Below are 19,370 nucleotides of genomic sequence, written 5' to 3' on the forward strand. Positions count from 1 at the left end.
CAAGGCTTTTAATGATTTTCTGTGAAAAACAATTTGGCTTGAAACAAATTAACTTCTTACATGTAAACATCCTGTGACTCTGCTGAATGCTGGGAACAGCTTCATGTGGTCACATCTATGGTGGCCTGTTATTCTGTGAGGACCTGGTTCCAAGAAATTCTTTTTCATTATGTTTGGTTGGAGGAAATCGGATGCCTACAGTCCAGCTGCTTGTGTGGATGTGCACCAACTCTGGTGTGTTTACAGACCTGAAGCTTTGTGTCAACTAGAATCACACGGATCCAGTAGAGCTGACTTTATACTTCAAACTGCAAAAACAACCTTTCAGTTTATTATGTCCACCTAAAATTGTTTCCTCAAATTAAGTGAAGTATTAATTTCTTTGGGTATAAAAACCTTTACACATTCCCAGAACCGTGTCAGCTTCTCTACGAAACGTTGTCTCGGTTTCTAGAAACTGGTTTCGGGCTGAGGGGAGATCAAAAGCAGGCGATTACATTCTTCCTCACAATACAGTTGATTTATTAACTGATACAGTTTAACTGAGATTTAACTTTTAAATATGCATTGTTTTGTTGTAACCTTGAACAAGGACACAGCAAATTGGCCTGAATATGAATCATAGAATATGATGATCACAAACACTACATCACAAACTTTTAACAACTCAGCCAGGATCACTGTGACCACTGTCTAACACACTGTAAGTTCCAATTGCACCATAAGATTAGTTACAGTTCTTTCACTTTGCAGTGGATTTGGCTAAAAGTAAAAAAAAAACTTTGTGTCTCGAGTCCAGTAACATTGAAAAATAAATTTTCTCATGTTCATCCTTCTTCACAGAAACACTTTGGTTTGCTGCTTTGTTGTAGTTTGACTTTTGAGAACTTTGTCCTATGCGGCTTCCGTACGTCCACAAATTGACGCACCAGGAAAAGCAAAACAGCACAGTATTAAAACACTATATTGCACGTTTACTTCTGTAGTCAGCTGCACGATGACATGATAAATGCATAATTTACTTCTCCTTAAGCTTAGGATGTCATTGATGTTGTATAGATTAGTTTAATTTACGTCCGATTTTAAAAAAATCGACGTGTTAGCATTCAGCTAGCAGTTAGCAGTTGCGCAAATCAAATGCAGTAAAATGGTGCGGAACATGTTCAGGACTGGGTTTCTGGTTCGGGCCTCACACACTTTGTTAACGTGGGTCGTGACCCTCATACTGTTCCTGCACGACACCGGTACGTTCACCCAAACATCGTCAGCTATTAAAAATGCAATGTTACTTACTTTTTACACCTAGACGCAGTTTGTTCCCGTTTTTCTGGTTTAGTGTTTATATTCTATTCTTTACTGTCTGTTCTAATACACTTTAGGAATTTCTTACAACTTACAACTGCATCACGAGACCGTTTAAATTATGTAGTCACCTCTTAAATGCTGCAGCTTCTAATGATGGGGCTTATTTGAAGTTATCTATGTAGATTTATATATTCAGTATTCATATATTTGAGTCTAATAGTTCTTTTTTGAAATTATTAACATGCTTTTGAGTGGGTTTTGAACTTTACAAAGTCTGACAATAAAGATTTGACACGAGTGTCCAGACATAAATGACTCCCACCCAGAGAAGGGGATTTGGCCCTGACCTCTGCTGTGTCTGTGCAGATCTGCGCAGGTATGAAGAACAAGGTGAGCTGCTGCTGCCAGTGCTGTTCTTCCTCGTGGTCGTGCTGTCGGTCCTGTTTTACTTTGCTGTTTCTCTAATGGACCCTGGCTTCGTTCTCACTGACACTGTTGAGGTAAGATGAACTATCAAAACTTAGAAGACACATAAAAAGTGTGTTTGCAGTTCAGCGAGATGAACCCACATAAGTCTGTCGTGCAGGATCTCCAGACGTCAGATGAGGAGAAGGATCTGATGATTCCTCAGACTTCAACCCATCGGCTGCGGCGCTGTGGGTTCTGCCTGCTGCAGGTGATCAATGATCCCATTCATTAAGAGAAACCAGTAGTGGTTTCACGTAGTTCTGACTGCTACTGGTCTGGTGTTCACCTAAAGGGGGTTTCCCAGTATAAACCCCATCTCTGCCTCTCTCCTTCTGTCTCGGTCTCAAGCAGCAGCCCATGAGAGCGAAGCACTGTCAGACGTGCAAACGCTGCATTCGTCGCTTCGACCACCACTGCCCCTGGATCGAGAACTGTGTGGGAGAGAGGAACCACCGCTGGTTCGTCGTCTACCTGCTGGTGCAGCTGCTCGCTCTGCTGTGGGCTCTTCACATTGCTCTGTGTGTCTACACACCATATTATCTGCTGAATAATCACCAGTTTAACCGTGGGGACAATGTCTGAGTACACGACTACCACTAATTAATGATACAGAACACCAGTGTATTGATGAACTGTTCTGTTTACATTTGGTAAACGCAGACCCATCAGCTGGTCTGTGTTGGTTGTTCCTTAATGAAATCATACAGGCAGGTCTTTATTAGGAGGCTTTAGTCTAAATTGTTTTCTCCTGCTTCTTCAGTCAAAGTTCTGACATCCCACAGGTCTAAGGCTCAAACGTTAGAAAACATGACATTTTAATCTCTTTATTGCTTTTGCTTTATCTTTGTAAAATGATCCACCTATGTTGAGCTACTTCAGGGGATCCATCCCCCTGAACTTGTTTTCTAGTTTTTCTCTAGTTTTAAAAATGGTGACAAAGTTCACCCACCAGCTTTCAAGCCACACGCCTGTGTTTGATTTGGCAGAACTGACCTTTATATCAACATATTGTTTATTTCTTTAATCTGTAGTAAATCAGGTCAACAGCTTCTCTTTAAATGATGACCCAGCTAATGTGACACAGTTCTAGATTAACAGGCACAACGTAATCAGTAGAAGAAATGGGGCTAAAACAGTGGAGGAAACAGCTGTCTAACATTTTCCCCTTGGCTGAGTTAGGGACGACATCCTGAACCGTGTCGAGCTTATTGTAACCAACCACTCTTTTGACGTTTCAGGTCTGGAATTTCAGCCAGTGACTCGTGGGACCTGTGGTTCCGAGTGAACGGGTTCCTGCTGGCGGCGCTGGGCGTCGTGGGGGTTTTCTCTGTGGTGGTGGTGGTGCTGCTGGGCTGCCATCTCTACCTAGTCTCCATCAACTGCACCACCTGGGAGTTCATGGCGCGCCACAGGATCTCGTACCTGAAGAACTGTGGACACGAGGAGAACCCGTTTGACAGAGGAGTCTTGTGCAACCTGTGGGACTTCTTCTGCATCTGTAGGACAGTGATGTGGGAGCAAATGTACCACAAGCAAAGCCAGAATGAGGCTTGAAGGATGCATAGCCTTCACCTTGTCTCGGTGACTCAGCACTAATGCAACATTTATGCATGAAAACAAAAACGACGCCTCACCTCAGCCTCAAACGTCTCGTAGCTCAAATTTAATGCCACTACGTTTTAAAGTTAAACAGGAGTAATTGACTTGGAGAATCATCAGACGTTTGACAGGAAATGAAAGGGTCAGTGTTTTCTTCTTCAGGACACGACGACCCCCGTACTAATGATGATGATGAGTGATTAAAATGTGTTGAACTGTAACAGAGCCAAACATTTTTCACTGCGTTAGTTGGGTTTGGATTTATTGACAACAAGGACTTAGACACTGCTGATATGCTCATTATAGACTGGCGTTGCCCGTCAGGTCGCGTTAATACATGATTACAGCACTGACACGAGTAGCGTGTAACATTCAGCAGCATCAACGTAAAGGGCTAAAACAACACCGGCTGGTTGTTACATTCAACTAATGTAGCTGACGATCGGTTACAGAGCAGGTGGACGGCTCAGTGTCTTGCTCAAGGACACATCGGTAAAAAAAACAGAAGCTGACCATTGGGTTTGGGACCCATTTGTGTACAAAGCATTTCTGTTGCTCTTCCTCCACATCACGCCATCACCAGCAGCCTCCTCAGCGTGAGTGGTGAGTCTCCAGCTCTGCCCGTGTCAGCATTTATTCTAAAGCCAAGTTTCAAGTGTAACATGCGTAATCTGTCAGTGTGACTCTACGCGTACACTATGAAGCGATGTGAAGGAAGCATCAGATTTACGCTTCCCTCTTCCTCTCTTATTCTCTCATCGTATTACAGAATGTCACGTGCTAAATGAAACAGATACTTTATGGCTATGTTAGCGTCTCTATGGCTTCATTTATACTGCTAGCGATTACAGGATGTCTAGTGCACAAAATCACCACGGTGCCATGCACTTCTACTGTAACAGGGAACAATTGGAGGAGGGTGAACATGAGGAGGTTACGTTTCTTCTGAGGTATGATGTGACAAAGACGTGGAACCCTTCTGGAGTCATTATGTTTTTTCAACCAGATTGGGGTTGTTTGGTCGAGGCAGTGGGGAAGCCTGTCACAGTGATGCATAGAAATGGCAGCACAGACGTTACCTCGCAAGGAGTATCAAATCAATGCAATGAGCAAAGGCCACCAAGCAAACTCCACCTGTCACACAGGACACTTGAAGAGGCTGCGAATAGACCACTTCTCACGCAAACGCAATGTCAAACCTGGAGCATCCTCCTCTGGGTTTACAGCAGAACCGTGAGTCAAAGCTCCATTAAGTAGTTTAAGTTAATACAAGTCTTGTTTTATGGTATTAACTACAGAGTAGTAGTTAATGCAGTAGTGAACTGCATCATTATCGTTAAATCTGAAGCATCTTTTTAATCCTGCTCCGACCATTGAGTTTTTTAATAGTTGGTTGTATAGTATATAAAATATTAGACAACATTGAAAAGATCAGTTTCATGAATGTGGGTAAAAACGTAGAAAAAGGAAACAACAGTGCATCTGTTCGTCCACTCTTCAAGGATCCTGTGTGTAGATGCTATGACGTTAGCTCTACCTGTTGGTCACGTTCAGCTGACCAGACCCCGTAAATAAAGGTAACAGCAGGAGCAGGCTGACTCCAGTAAAAGACGAGTGGATGCTGGTGAGAGCAGCCGCCGCCTCGTCCAGAACTGTGAGACCAGCGTGGGAAACGTCGTGTTTGGGATCTATCTTCTGTCTGTTACTGCTCAGACGTCCGGTGTTTAATTCTGTGTGATGTTTTAGGTTTTTATTCGGACTCCATAAAGGAAGAATTGCCTCTGCCTGACATCGTCTCACCCGTGCAGGGCGCAGAAGTCGAAGTCTGCGAAGGCGTCCTGCTGCTCGGCAGAGAGGCTGCAGGGCTTGGAGGGAGGCGACAGGACCGGCTGCAGCTGTGTGAACTCACTGTCGAAGTTACTGACGTCCACGGACTCTTTGATCGACGGCAGGAACGGGGGTCGGACCTTTTTGGCCAGCAGAGCTTCCCAGTCGATGGTCTGCAAGACAACATACTGTAAGACAGAAGCTCCTTCCCGTTCTTGTTTGCGGTTCACTGTGTGAATCCTGCACTCAGACCTGATCATAAACACAGTGGTGGCACAGCTTCAGAGCTTTGAACCCTTTAATGAGAAGGTCCTCAACGTAAAACGTACCTCAAAGAATTTCTCCCCTTTCACCTCGTTTGCGTCCTTCTCTCCAGACCCGAGCCTTTTCAGAGGATTCTTCTTCAGCAGCTGCAGACACACGATAAAGTTACTGGACCAGCTGAGGTCTCAACAATGAGAGCAACGCAGCAGGTCACTAAACCCTACAAAATATCTGAGGGTCCAAGAATCATTGCACTGCAGCAGCTCTGTTCAAAAAGAAAAAGAACACAAGTATAATAATAAAACAAAACAGTAAGAACAAAAAACATGAGCTTTAGAGAATGAGGTCCGGTCAAAAGCCTAAAGCTCAATTGAGCTGATCTTCACTTTGGAACAGGAAGTTTTGATCACGGCCAAATATTCCAGATGTGTTCGGCACGGTTCTCGTTCCTGTGAGCTCAGAAGAGGCAGCGATCAGAACAGGCCATTACCTTCTGGATGATGCAGATGGCATCGGGAGGGAGACAAGCTGGGTACTGCACGTCATCGTTGACGATGCTGTCAAACACCTCCTCCTCATCCTCACCCGGAAAAGGAGACTAGAGGAAAGAGGCAGCGTTGAAGATTCAAACCTCCTCCCACAGCCCAAACACACACTGTTCACGTGTTCCAACCTCTCCCACGAGCATCTCGTAGATGAGGACGCCCATCCCCCACCAGTCCACTGCTCGGGTGTAGGTGTCGTCTGTCAGGACCTCTGGAGCCAGAAACTCAGGAGTGCCGCAGAAGGTGGACGTGTGGTCTCCATGACCCATCCCTGCCGACAAGGTGGCATCGCCACAGGCAGATTAGACCGCCGCAAACCAGCGCGGTGTGAATGCTGCTGGTTACTTTGAAGAAGAAGTGTCAATTCACCTTCTTTACAGAGGCCAAAGTCTGTGATTTTCACGAAGCCGTCTGCGTCCATTAGCAGGTTGTCCAGCTTGAGGTCCCTGCAGACGACAGCACAGTGTGATCGCACTAAGGCCGGGGCGCAGGAGCTGCCGCTGCGCCGGCCGGCGTGGCCTTACCGATAGATGATCCTGTTGAGATGCAGGAACTCTAAACCCAGCAGGACACACGCCGAGTAAAACCTGGGAACACAGCAAACATGTTCACACAGTGCCCCCCTCACATGCAGGCCATCTTCTGTCCAGTCTGCCAGCGACCTGGTCTGGGCCTCGCTGAAGGCGTCGTTGTGGATGTGGATCATGAGGTCGCCTCCTGGTAAATACTCCATGACGAAGCAGACGTGCTCGCTGGTCTGGAAGCAGCCGTGGAGGTTGACCAGGAAAGGATGGCGTGAGGCATTGATCATCTCAAAGATCCTCTTCTCACTCATGAGGCTGCAGGAAGACGTAGGACTGACTTAGCGAGGCCTTGTTTGCCCTTGAGCCAAGGATGTAGAGGCTCCAGGTTGAACCCACCTGTCTACTTCATCACGGGACACGATGTCCGTCTTCTTCAAGGCTTTGATGGCGTACAGTTTCCCCGTCTGTCTGAACTCAGCCAGCAGAACCTACACCCAAACATTAACACGCATCAACTGAGGACGAACACAAGATGAAGGTCAAGTGAAGTGTTACCTTCCCAAAGTGTCCTCTGCCCAGAACAGCAAGATATTTGAAGTCCTCCATGTGCATCCTGAAACAAAGAAAACAGCTGTCTTTCCTTCCTGTGACATGAAGGTGGCATCTGGATGCTTGTGTGTGCGTTTACTTTTGGTCCTGACTTCCTCCGGTGCTGTTGATCGATGACTGTGAATAAACACAACGTAAGTTAGACTTCAGTTCTGATCACCTGGGGTGTGTTTTTCTGTGTAGCAGAACAAAGTGCACAGAAGCAGATAGAGACGTTATGACGTTAACCTACACATGTGGTAAACATGTGTTTACCAAACAAGGCCACAATCTCACTTTACGTTTCGTGGCCAACTCAGTCTTTTTTACTGCATGTGACTTCATCATCGTCATCAGTCATAGTTTACCACATGTTCCTGCAGCGCTGGCACAGAGGGCGATCTGCCAGCTGGAGGCTGGTGTCCGGGCTCTGGGCTTGTGGGACAGGAATGATCCACACTGATGCTGAGTGTGATAACTGGAGCTTCACTGCAGACGTACAGAGACAGACAACAGGGTTGAGTTGCAGCCGCCACGAATCGCAGCTTATGAGGCTCAGATCATTCCTGACGTTGGCAGTGCAGTGGTGGCGCGAGGGCCCGAGCTTTTTGGATGCGAGGTGTCGTCGGGCGCTGAGGACAGAGACGAGCTGAAGGTGCTGAAGGTGCTGTAGCGAGGGAGGACGCTCATCATCAGGTGGCCCCACGTGGCGAAGTTCATGTTCATCTGCGCGGCTCGGAGGAAGTTCTTCCCTGAGGAAACACACAGGGACGCGCTTTTGGCACCGCCACAGGCTGAACAGCCTGAAGCCGCCGGCCCCGACCTGCCCACGCTACCTCTCTCTTTAGTGAAGATGCAGCGCTGACGTCTGAGTTTCGGCTGCCGCTCAATCAACGTGTCCACGAATCTGAGCTGTAAAATGAGATTTTTATGGGCACTGATTTGTGTTTCTGCAGTTAAGTGACCGCGGGATCTGTTCACTATCATTCATGTAACCATGCAGGACGTTTGGCTGTGGTGTGATGTGACCGTGGCTGTGACTGACACTGCATGTGTGCACCTTGGCATGGAGGCGGCCCTGAGGCTCTAGGCTGAACCTCTGCTCCTGGTTCGGGCGGTCCATCATCTCCTCCAGTCGCAGGAACCTGACCGCACACATAGAGCTGTGGTCCCGGCAGAAGACACCAACCTCCAGCTCACGGGACTGTCAACAGTTAGACACAGGAGAAAGTCGTTCTTAGCTTTGTGCTGAGCTCCATCTACTGTTGCAGCCGTAGTTCACATGTTACACGTGTGATAGCTGCTGCGAGTACAGCTCTGTGTTCTGCTCTGCTCCTTAAAGCTCTTTATAGTCTGAAACCATGGAATGACAGCAACCTGCTCTGGAGACCGAGTCAGAGCCTGAACACAATCCGACTGTTCCTGGAGGACGTCAAGGTTCAGACTGAGCCATGCTTTTACTAGTCTGGTCTTTTTTTAGGTTTCCTGACAAAGTACAACACCATCAGCTCATTCAGAATTCTGCTGCTGCTGCTGCTAAGTCCTAAAATAGGCCAAGACAGTGAACTCATCACAGAACTTGCTGGCTTTTTGTGAGTCTCAGTGTGAGTTTATAGATATAAAGTGCCCAGAACCTAATTTAATGTCAGTGCTTTACACATAAACCTACATAAAAATGTTTTGCTATAATCTCAGGAACATCACAGCTTCATCTGAAACCAGATCAGTAGATTCCTCACTCTCTCTGAAGCTGGAACTCACTAAAGTCTTGATGAATGAGTGAGGATGCATTCGGGGGCTTCCTGCCTGATGGATCAACACATATGGAGAAGCATTGGGGCGACACCTGCTGAGCACACGCAGAACTACAACAATAAACCTAGAGAGCGTTTTCCCTCTAAAACAGACAAAGGCACCAAGAGTAAAAGCATCTCATTTCAATGTGATGGTGTTTGATCTGAACCCTCACACAGCTGCATTTCAACAAACATCTCGCCCTCTGACGACAGCTTCCAGCATCGCGTCAGCATCTGCATGACCGCCTTTAAGCTGCCGAAGCGTTTTTTCTCCACATTAATCGTGTGAGACGGACAGGAAGGAAAGCGCATGCACAGGAAGCACCGCTCCAAGTCCTCCTGGGTTTTTAGACCAGAATGAGGAAACACTGCTGCAGCAGGGAGGCTCTAAGCATGTGTTGTTGTAGGACGCAGCAGCATCAGAAGGACGTCTCCAGGCTGTGTGACGTGTCATGGTGCATGTACAGCAGAGCGAGCGCAGTCACTCACCCGTTCCAGCTGGACGCTAAATGTCTGATCCCAGCTCAGCCTGCTGGCGGCCGCCCACCGCGTCAGGCCGACCACTCTGCCGTCCAGCCTGAGCACCGCGCTGATCTCTGCTGCTGCTGCTGCTGCTGCTGCGGGGGGGCAGTGAACGCAGCCAGTGACAAGGACCTGTCTAGACTGTGTCAGCTACAACATTTGGACTAAATCGCCATTTAAATATGCTGTTCGTTCTGGTCCTATAGCAGCAACTTCATGAATTGGCGTCTTATGAAGCTTTAGCACCAGTTACAGCTGTATGAGATGTGTATGTGGTCAGATACCAGATGAAATGATGCGATTCTGAGAGATCGTGTGGATGTGAGGTCAGTGACCCTTCACATTAAGCTTTATAGCGATAAATAATATCTGATGTCAGGTTCAAACTGGAAGACACTGAGCTGGAACGTGTCCTCGTACCAGAGGGTTCGTCCTTCGTGTGAGCAGCATCCGTGGGATCGTTTTCATGGTTTTTCTGCCCCGGAGGATTCAGTAAATCCTCACATCCAAGAAGTCGAACTTCAAGTTTGCCTGAAAAGACAACACATAATTCAACACAATCGTCTTCTCCTCATGTACATGGACACGCTTTAAGCCCAGGATGTTCCCCTCACTTAGGACCACACTGGAAATCCTTCGTTCGTCAGCATGAATAAATCTTTGGAATCAAGCCACTAATCAGTCCTGTCTGAAGTTGAACGAGGAGCTTTTACATCCTCATTTTCTCCATTTCACTGTAGCGTCAGCAGCTGTAGAGCAGAAAATCGCCTCCAGTGTTTTCATTGCTCTGAGGCTCGCTCTCATTACTCACTGCCAACAGAGCAACTCCAGGATTTGTCTCCGTGTTACATCATCAAAGGGCTTTTTTGTCTCTTTTATTCCTCATGCAGTTAGAGTCCAGCTTATAACTGAACCATCCAGAACCAGCAGATTACATGTTGTGATCATCCACTGCCAGAGGTCAGCACATGGTGAATCATGTTCAGACTCGGGGCTGAGTATTAGGTCGGTCCATAAATACATATATTAACCGCACAGCAGCAGGAATTTTATGTGCCACTAATTACAATAAATCAATTAATTCTAAAAGACCTATTTAAATAAAATGTCATGTGATCTACCATTTGTTGTGTTTCCATTAGAAGCTGTGTCTGTGTCTAAACACGTGGATAACCCGATCGTACGGCAGTGTTGTGTTGATACCAGTTAAGGAGGCGGGTCTGATGGAGAAGACGGAGGCAGAGCTGGCCGACACGGGGCGCTCAGAGGGGGGACTGTGAGGACACAGCGTCGCCTCTGAGGGCGGCTGCAGGCACTCCTGCTTCTTTTCCTTTAAACATTTCTCCAGCGACAGCCGCAGAAGGTCCAGCTTCTGGGACGACTCCTGCACACGGGACTGAGCCTGGACGGAGCGGAGACACTGTGTTATGTCTGACAACGTGGGACAGAAAGAGTCAGAAAAGAGTGAAATAATTCTACACTTCAAAATCTGAAGTCTTCCTTAACTGAACATCATCCACTTTCAGATGAAAACATGTCCGAGCCCCACCTCAGCCAGGGCCTTGTGGTCCAGCGTTGGGATCTCCTCCAGCTGCTTCACCACATCTTCAGCCAGCACCAGGGCGTCCGTCTCCCTCTGCATGTAGTGCTGCAGTTCTGCCAAATGAGCGTCCATGGGACTGACAGCGACAGGAGAAACCCCTGGAACAAAGTCCTTTTCGCTGCATTACACGTTTGAGGTTCCTGGCATTTAGCTGACACTTATATAGAAAGTATGACACTTTTGAATGGTGAGATAAGAATACGTTCACATCTCGTTAACTCCGTATCAAACATCCATGTTTTCACATTTAGCTGCAGTGAAATGGCTCAAAACAAAAGCGAAATCAATGTCCTGTCAGAGTGAGGATGGATTTGATTCTTTGAGGGTAGAAAAGTAGGTGAAGAGGCCGGTGAGACTATACAGTGACTTGTCTTATATTATTAAGTCATTTAACGAATCACTCTAAACTCATGTGTCGCATTTACTGTTCTCTTCTGATGCTGTGAGAGTGGTTTCATTTTCCACTTCTGATTCTACACAAACACCCACGAAGACGACAGTTGGCAGGAAACACGCTTCAACCAATGCAGGTTTTCGATATGAGCACTAATATTGTAGAAATGAAATTAATTGAAATCCTCATTTGTTGATCAGTATCTCTGATCTTGACATTATCAAATCCAAAGCTTTCACAGGAAGCCAATTTGAAAGTTCATCAGATAATTCTGAGGAATTAATGTTGTTATCTAGTTAACCTCTGGTTTTGGAGGGATTTCTGGTCGGAGCAACCTTTTTACTCTTCTGGAAACCAGACTCGTGAGTGGTGTAAAGGATGTGTTGATGCTGCAGTTGCTTGTGGTGAAAGACAGCATTTGATGATTTCATGTCGCTATCAAACTCGTTCACATAAAAGAAGCACAGATACTGATGAAAATCCTCATTTCTTGTATGATGAAACCCAAAAGGTCGTGCTACCATATGTGTACTTAACTGCCCGATTCACGGTCCAGAGGTCTGACCTTTATGAGTGGCGCTGTTGCGGCTGTTGCTGCCATCATCACTAATAACGCTGCTGCTTCCAGCCTGGGTGACTTTGATAATCTGCAGTCGGATCAGCTCGATCTTGGAGCGACTGTCCTGCAGCATCTGCTGAGCTGTGGACAACATCCTGATCCTGGATAACAAGAGACAACAGGCTAAACTTCGTCACCAGGCCGTTCCCCTGACAGCTCACTGACGAGCAAATAACACAGTCACAGTTTAACAAGTGTCGGAGGATCAGAAATCTGAATTGACAGAGACGCAGGCAACTCATTTCCATAATGAACCAAAACAGAAGCAAAGAAAGATGTGGGACAGAAGAACACAATCACATCATGACTTTGCAATTCACTAACCTCAGGTGGATGCTGTCACTCCGTGCTGAATGAGGACTAATGTATCATCCTGTGTGGAGGCAGAGGGGACGTCTCAGGTTGCACCTATGCACCTTCACTATCCTTGAAACACAACAAGTCTCCTGATGCTACGCTGGGCTCACACACACACACACACACACACACACACACACACACACACACACACACACACACACACACACACACACACACACACTCTGACTGAAGGCTCTTCTGATGCAGCTCCTACATCTTGAGACCTGGATCACACAGCTAGTTCTTCTGTTTGTTTTTGCGTGCCTGCAGTTTCCTCCGCAGCATCCCCATCCCACTGCATCCTGATCCTCCGCTCTGTAACCAAATCCTCCTCTCTCCGTCTCTCTCTCTCCCTCCCTCCCTCCCTCCCTCTCTCTTATGTTTCCTTCTGCAGGGCGAAGGCAGACTTCCTCCCCAGTGCTGCTGCTGCTCTCACGGTGCTGGTTTCCTGCTCTGGGCTCGGCATTGGCCGCTGCAGGACCACATGTCCATATGCTGTCACCAGCCAAAAGACCAATGCAGAGCTTCTGCTGCTCTCTGTGGGACAGGGCGAAGCCCTGTGCGTCGCTCAGGAGACATCAGTAGCCACACTGGTCGCTGCTGCAACAGCATCCAGGAGGAAGGGAAGTATGCAGGAGAGCAGTGATGCAGCGGCCGTAGGAAGATGCTCGCAAGGCTTGCTGTGTGGTGCATTGTAGACTGGCCCTGAAGCAGATAAGGCATCGATTTCAAGTAATTATGACACGTTTACAATGAAAGACACAGCTAAAATCCTGTGATTCCTCACTTGTCTCGGACAAAAACACTTTCACGCTTCTCTGTCTTCCAGCTTTTAGCTAAACTGCTTTGTTTATTCCAGCCCTTTATTAACTAGCACCTTTGCTGAGATGTTAAGCAGTTAGTGCTCATTTACAATGATGATAAAGTTAGTATTACAGAGGAACTAATGATCTTGCAATCAGGCATCTGTTCATCCTATGATGTCATACGGTGTCAGGACGGTCATCAGAGGTCATAGCTACATTCAATGAGTTTGTAAAATCTCTTAATAAAAAACATCTATGTCTCACAGTAGAAAATATGTTACTGGACACAACAGAATTGGTTGTAAATAGCTAAAACCACATATTATATCATTTCAATACAATTAGCTTCAGGCTCACATTAGCTACGTGGAGCAGCACTTAAGCTAACACACCTGCTTACACTGACCCTCAGCATCAGTACAAACAGACGTGAAGTGATGTTTTAATCTAGTCACAAACGAACATTTGGGCATGAATGAACGTGGGGACCTGCTCAAGGCTCGTCAATAATGTGTGAGCCACAACTGTTTGTACCTAGCCGGTCGTGGACGCCGTCCGTAGCTCCATGACAAAGATGTGTCCAAGCTACTGGACAGACCCAGTTTCTGTATTTGACCGTGTTCACCTACAACACCGTGACCCAGTGATGACTGAGGTTACTGACAATGGTTCAACTGACGTCCTCCAACAGAACAGAGCGTCACTAACTCTAGCTACGTGCTATGAATAAATAACACCTGTTTTCTTAATAAATTATCAATCATAGTAATGTCGCTTCAAACTTGAATATTGTCAAATGGCCCGAGAAATAATAGAATTAATAAGCCTTACACTAACTTAACATGAGTTGTGTAACATTCGTTCGGTGTTATTTTAGCTAAATCAGTGTTTTTAAAAACCTGCTACGACCTCAACTAAAGGCTTGTTTATCGTTAATCGGGCTAAATAATTAGCAGCGAGCTGCAGAACGAAGCTCCCGCTCCGACACAGCGTTTGTTCTGAAGTGCGCAAGTGCGACTCGGTCCAACTGCAGCTTTGGCCTGACACCAATAAACATGAAAGATTGGTCCACAATAATTTTGTGAACTGCATATGATGCAAACAGTACAGTAATTTGAGGTTTTATTCATTGTGGGGTGATTTTGGCAGAGGCAGCGCCAGTAAACGGACACATTGCAGCCGAGCAGGGAGACCTACTTTGAGAGGCGGAGCTCGCCTCGGCTCCATTCGGCGAGGCGCGTTCGTAATGAAAGGAGCGCGTGAGCGGAGCTTGCTGTGACTTCCTCGCTCCTCGGCAGCTACATTGTGTGGAAAGCAGCACGTTGTTGGCTTCTGCACGCTGAACTTTACGCCGAATTAACGTTCTCCTGTCCAGGGAGAAGCCAGATTTCGAGCTACCACTTATTCTCTCGGACGACTGTAAGTTACCCCAGCTTGCGAAAACATGTCTGCCTCGGCGGCAAAAGTGAGTAAAAAGGAGCTGAACTCGAACCATGACGGAGCGGACGAAACCTCCGGTAAGAGGAATGGCGGCCTCCTGTTCACCGCCATTTTCACTTTCTTCTCAAACATTAATTTACAATGCGACTGGGTGCAATATTGTTAATAATCGATGTGTGTGTTGCTTGTATTTAGTTTATCTCGCGCGTCCGTTCTTTGTTTGTGGCCGCAGATGTTGCTGCGTGTGTTCACATTTCTGCTAGCCGCTAGCGCGGCTAGCGTGCCGCTAGACAGCCTGCTGTTGTTCACTTCACACCGGTGCTGAGAGGCCATGTTAGCTAGCTCATCTAGCATCACCAGCGTGGCCAGATGATGTCGATAGCTTGTGACTGGGTGCCTTGTGCGATGTTGGGGAATCATTTTTCAGTTCGATGATTTAAAATGGCATTAAATTGTAGCGTTCACATTAAATGTATATAAACTGCACCGAATGCTTACAAAACGTACCCTTTGTATTTGTGCATTAGCAGTTAGCCGACTAGTGTTGTGGTTGTAGTGTTATCTAACGCTAGCTGACGACGTTATGTTTTGTTGCTCAAGGTGCATTTAAATCGACCCACGATCAGTTACACGGGCTATGTCTTGTGTTCTCGTCCACCGGATGCCGTGTGAGCAGCGCTCTGGGTATTACAGGCTGTATTCTGGCGTCTGTGCTGCCGCTGTGTCTCACGTTATCGCGGCTCAGTGTGCAGTTAGATGTCCTACATTTAAACCACGCGGCCTTGTCGGTGCCAGCCGGCAGGAAACGGCGAGTGTCTGCGCCTGTGGAGCTGCCGCTATTGGCCGCGCACATCGCTGTAACCTCAGGGGGAGTCCTGCTTCAGGTCCGACAGATAAACGCATTTTCTTAAATAACAGGACGTTTCACGTACATTCAAAACAATTGCAATCAGAAAACAGCCTTCTTTTTCAACGCAATAGTTTCGTTGTGTTCAACTTCGATGCAATGAAGAAAACAAAAAACAGAACTCGCGCTCTGGTTTATATGTTTATCTTTGGGCAAGAGGAAAACATTTTTTAGCGTGGATTGTTGAACTGTAATTGTATTCCAATTTATATTATAAATGTTATATTTCTCTTGTGCAGAAAAAGAGCAACAGGAAGCTATTGAACACATTGATGAAGTTCAAAATGAAATTGACAGGTAATGAAAATTTTCATCAATGAATATCCCTCCTTGATCCCCCTGTTGTTGCACATAACTAACTACATGTTTTTATGCTTCAGGTTGAATGAGCAAGCAAGTGAGGAGATCCTCAAAGTAGAACAGAAATACAACAAACTCCGTCAGCCATTCTTTCAGAAGAGGTCAGAACTGATCGCCAAAATCCCCAACTTTTGGGTCACCACATTTGTCAACCATCCACAAGGTGAGCAAGACATCACAGTTGTTATTGCCTAAATGTTTTAAACAGTGACTAATGCTAAGTTGTATCATTTACCACAGTATCTGCTTTACTGGGGGAGGAAGATGAAGAGGCACTTCATTACCTGAGCCGAGTGGAGGTGACAGAGTTTGAAGACATCAAGTCAGGCTACAGAATAGATTTTGTAAGTATTGGTAGGTTGCACAAATAAACATGTAGGTGCTAGTTGTTTTACATCATCTTACCCAGGTGCCTCCTGTCTTCTAGTATTTTGATGAAAATCCATACTTCGAAAACAAAGTACTTTCCAAAGAGTTCCACCTGAATGAGAGTGGTGACCCGTCTTCAAAGTCAACAGAAATCAAATGGAAGTCAGGAAAGGTAGGCGTATCACAGTGATTGGTTGTTAAAGTGAGGTATTGTTTTTTGTTTTTTTGTTTTTTTGTTTACCACAGCTGTTTCCATTCCTAAGATGCAGTGGTCACAGAAACGTCCTCTAACTTAAATTCTAACATTTAATTCCTTATATTTGTAGGACCTGACCAAGCGTTCAAGCCAGACACAGAACAAAGCGGGAAGGAAGAGGCAACATGAAGAGCCAGAAAGCTTCTTCACCTGGTTCACTGATCATGCTGATGCAGGTGCTGATGAGCTTGGAGAGGTCATCAAGGATGACATCTGGCCAAACCCTCTGCAGTACTACCTGGTATGTTTACAGCATTTGGTGACTCTGTAGCCTTTTCTATAGTTGCCACTCATCTAGTGCTTCTCAGATGTTGCTGTTTTGTGAATGAGGGGGGTAGGTGTATTGTATTTTGATATAACTGACTCAAGTTTACTGACTGACCATCTACAGGTTCCTGACATGGATGATGAAGAAGGTGAAGGTGAGGATGATGAAGAAGATGAGGAGGGTCTGGAGGACATTGATGAAGAGGGTGATGAAGATGGAGAAGAAGATGAAGAGGATGATGGAGAAGATGGAGAGGTAAAGTAATAATTCAGTGGCCATGTGGTGCTAGAAGTTTGTTTCAGACAACATAGCTGAACTTACTGTTGCTCTTTCAGGATGACGAAGGAGAAGACGACTAAAATAATATCTACCCAGATCCTCAACCTTCTTTTCCCTGTTTGTTTTTTCCACTCATGTTCGGGAGCAAAGGTTTTATTTTTTAATTTTTTTTTGTTTGTTTTTTACCCATGTGTGCTTCGTTTTCCATTCTGAAGCCTCTTCACCTGATGGTGCCATGTTATGTTCTCCTTTGACTCATCTTAGGCCAATGGCACTTTGCCCTGAATTGTGAGTACCATCCCTGAAGTCATTTAAAAAATAATAATAAAAGTATAAAAATAGAACCAGCACTGCATCCTGAGTAGAATTTGAAGACAATTCACACAGAATTCCTCCTGTTAAAGGTTTGTGTGGTAAATTGACTAAAGCCATGGTGTAGTGACCTAGCACTAGCAGACCTCAATTTTTTTTTTTCCTCCATATTTTTCATTTGGTGCGTTGATCCCTAAAAACACATTTTCCCCCCCTGTGGTTAACAAGTACCAGCTCATTCCTTTGACTTGTAATGTTTAGTGGGTGGGGTAAGCTGGGGAGGGGCAGGAGTATGTTTGGTTATTGGGAAGAGTGGTTATTTTGACACCATTTCTATGGGACTTTTTTTTTGTTTCATTGTATTGTTTTACAGATATCCATGAGATTTGAAATGACATTTTTAATAAAGGACAAAATGGAAAAAAAAAACAAGCTTGTAAATTTTGGCCCCCACTGCTTCATGGGTAAAACAAAACGTGTTATCTCGTAGAACTTACATTAATCACCCTTTCCTTTTCTGCTGGGGGGAAAACTGTTTTAAATTTGAGGTGTACAACTTGCTTTGTTACGATAATAAAACTTACTGTGTATACTTGTGTGGGATTCTTCAAACTAGTGGGAGCAGTAGAAATTTGTCAAAATAAATGTAGGCAGCAGCTAAAGGCACCTGGGTGGATTATACATCATATCTATTTAGCTCCTGAAGGATTGTGGAGTCATTAGCAAGCTTGAAGCAAAGTCTTCTCTTAGTAGTCGATGGGTGATTAAAGCCAGGAAGGTGTGTGCAGACTCTTCAAATTTGGTCTTTGTGATGGTGTCTGGCCACTCGCTGGGCTGGAAGGCCCAACCTGTCGGAAGGTTAGGACCAACAAAACGTTTATCAGTCACAGCAACAAGCTTAATTCAGCACCTCACGCTAGTAGATGCTCTCTTTCAAGCTCCACACTTTGGAAATACTTACTGGTTTCTCTGGACAATGTGACTCAGTGCCACATTAAATCTGTCTGTTTGATTTGTTCTCAATGTGACTCATAAGGTTTCTCTATGAATCTTACATAATTTTATGTACAGGTCCCAGAACGAACTTTCTCTAAACACAGCAAAACTGTACTGGTCTACAGCTGATCTATAAATTTCACGTGCTGCCTGATGTTTGCGTGGACCGGACCCTGTTTAGGTAACGTACTTATTCTCTTTAGCGCCACATTCGTACCCACCTAAATGAGTTTTACACCGAGGACACGTGGCCACGGTCCAGGAGAACCCCGGGAACCAGGAGAAGTGCTTATCAGCCGGCCAGTGCTGGCTAACGTCCGCTTTTCTAAACGTAATGACCTCGAACCGGTGCCCGTGCGGGTTTTCGAAAAGCTGGACGTTAACCCTTCGGCCTCCGACCAGCGTGTCGTTGCGACTGGAGAGCGCCAGTCGGCTGGGGACGAAGTGGATGTCCGTCCCGACAGCCACCTCGTGTCCGCACGCCCTGCACAGTATCATGGTGTCGGTGCTGCTTCCTCCCGCCTCCTCTGCCGCGGCAGCGCAGGCGTCCGCGGGATGAAAGAGGAGAGAAACGGCAAAACAATGCACCATGAACGGGCCCAGTTGCTTCACCAGCAGCCGCAGGCTCCGTCGGCTACTCATTGTTGCCGTACACGCACATGAAAGGCTAACCAGCTAGCTGACTTCAGCTGCTAACTAGCAGCCGTGACTAGCGCCTTTGTTTTTAGCAGAGGAGGCGCCGTGTGGTCATAAAGTGCCGATGGAAAGTCCGTCAGATTAAATTAAGTGCGTGAACACGGCCAATAATTTGCAACAGGTACACGAATAAGGTGTGTAGTGATTAGTGGACTCGACAAGCAGCTAATAAACGAAGCGTTAGCATGATCTCTAGGCTAATACTCGGAAGTGCCACAGACAGCAACAGGAAATGCAGTCATCGCAGCAGGTTTCCTCCTGTAACTG

General features: G+C 46.1%; 4 protein-coding genes across 11 annotated transcripts; 2 read left to right on the plus strand and 2 right to left on the minus strand.

Annotated features, from left to right (window-relative positions):
* The first annotated feature begins 859 nt into the window (after positions 1-859).
* Positions 860-3,593, plus strand: LOC114861747 (palmitoyltransferase ZDHHC12-B-like). 5 transcript variants are annotated; one of them, XM_029161309.2, is made up of 5 exons: positions 860-945; positions 1,672-1,805; positions 1,880-1,981; positions 2,125-2,291; positions 3,012-3,593. In XM_029161309.2, the coding sequence occupies exons 1-5, from the start codon at positions 897-899 to the stop codon at positions 3,325-3,327; spliced, it is 768 nt and encodes a 255-aa protein (XP_029017142.1). In that variant the 5' UTR covers positions 860-896; the 3' UTR covers positions 3,328-3,593. The 5 variants fall into 5 exon arrangements, with proteins under 5 accessions (XP_029017142.1, XP_029017141.1, XP_029017143.1 ...); XM_029161308.3 differs by having other exon boundaries at positions 887-1,244; positions 2,125-2,270; XM_029161310.3 differs by having other exon boundaries at positions 887-1,244; positions 2,125-2,231.
* A 24-nt stretch (positions 3,594-3,617) lies between these two features.
* LOC114861744 (serine/threonine-protein kinase N2-like) lies at positions 3,618-12,767 on the minus strand. Of its 4 annotated transcripts, XM_029161298.3 has the most exons (21): positions 12,629-12,758; positions 12,379-12,427; positions 12,001-12,155; positions 10,988-11,139; positions 10,642-10,840; positions 9,859-9,969; positions 9,406-9,533; positions 8,181-8,324; positions 7,957-8,032; positions 7,692-7,872; positions 7,489-7,609; positions 7,221-7,258; positions 7,088-7,145; positions 6,929-7,020; positions 6,671-6,847; positions 6,533-6,595; positions 6,378-6,454; positions 6,137-6,279; positions 5,954-6,061; positions 5,529-5,609; positions 3,618-5,372 (listed from the first exon to the last, which is right to left on the minus strand). In XM_029161298.3, exons 3-21 carry the CDS (start codon positions 12,146-12,148, stop codon positions 5,169-5,171), a joined length of 2,301 nt encoding a protein of 766 aa, XP_029017131.3. In that variant the 5' UTR covers positions 12,149-12,155; positions 12,379-12,427; positions 12,629-12,758; the 3' UTR covers positions 3,618-5,168. The 4 variants fall into 4 exon arrangements, with proteins under 4 accessions (XP_029017131.3, XP_029017134.3, XP_029017132.3 ...); XM_029161301.3 differs by having other exon boundaries at positions 9,406-9,527; positions 12,379-12,767; XM_029161299.3 differs by having other exon boundaries at positions 9,406-9,530; positions 12,379-12,767.
* Positions 12,768-14,429: 1,662 nt separating this feature from the next.
* seta (SET nuclear proto-oncogene a) lies at positions 14,430-18,001 on the plus strand. The gene is made up of 8 exons (XM_029161305.3): positions 14,430-14,737; positions 15,807-15,864; positions 15,948-16,090; positions 16,168-16,271; positions 16,355-16,468; positions 16,623-16,793; positions 16,944-17,075; positions 17,156-18,001. The coding sequence occupies exons 1-8, from the start codon at positions 14,665-14,667 to the stop codon at positions 17,177-17,179; spliced, it is 819 nt and encodes a 272-aa protein (XP_029017138.1). The 5' UTR covers positions 14,430-14,664; the 3' UTR covers positions 17,180-18,001.
* Positions 16,355-19,298, minus strand: si:ch211-51h9.7 (uncharacterized protein LOC558400 homolog). The gene is made up of 2 exons (XM_041072340.2): positions 18,629-19,298; positions 16,355-18,259 (listed from the first exon to the last, which is right to left on the minus strand). The coding sequence occupies exons 1-2, from the start codon at positions 19,047-19,049 to the stop codon at positions 18,105-18,107; spliced, it is 576 nt and encodes a 191-aa protein (XP_040928274.1). The 5' UTR covers positions 19,050-19,298; the 3' UTR covers positions 16,355-18,104.
* Between the last annotated feature and the right edge of the window lie 72 nt (positions 19,299-19,370).

The sequence above is a fragment of the Betta splendens genome, chromosome 9, assembly GCF_900634795.4.
Source record: "Betta splendens chromosome 9, fBetSpl5.4, whole genome shotgun sequence".
Taxonomy (NCBI): Eukaryota; Metazoa; Chordata; class Actinopteri; order Anabantiformes; family Osphronemidae; genus Betta; species Betta splendens.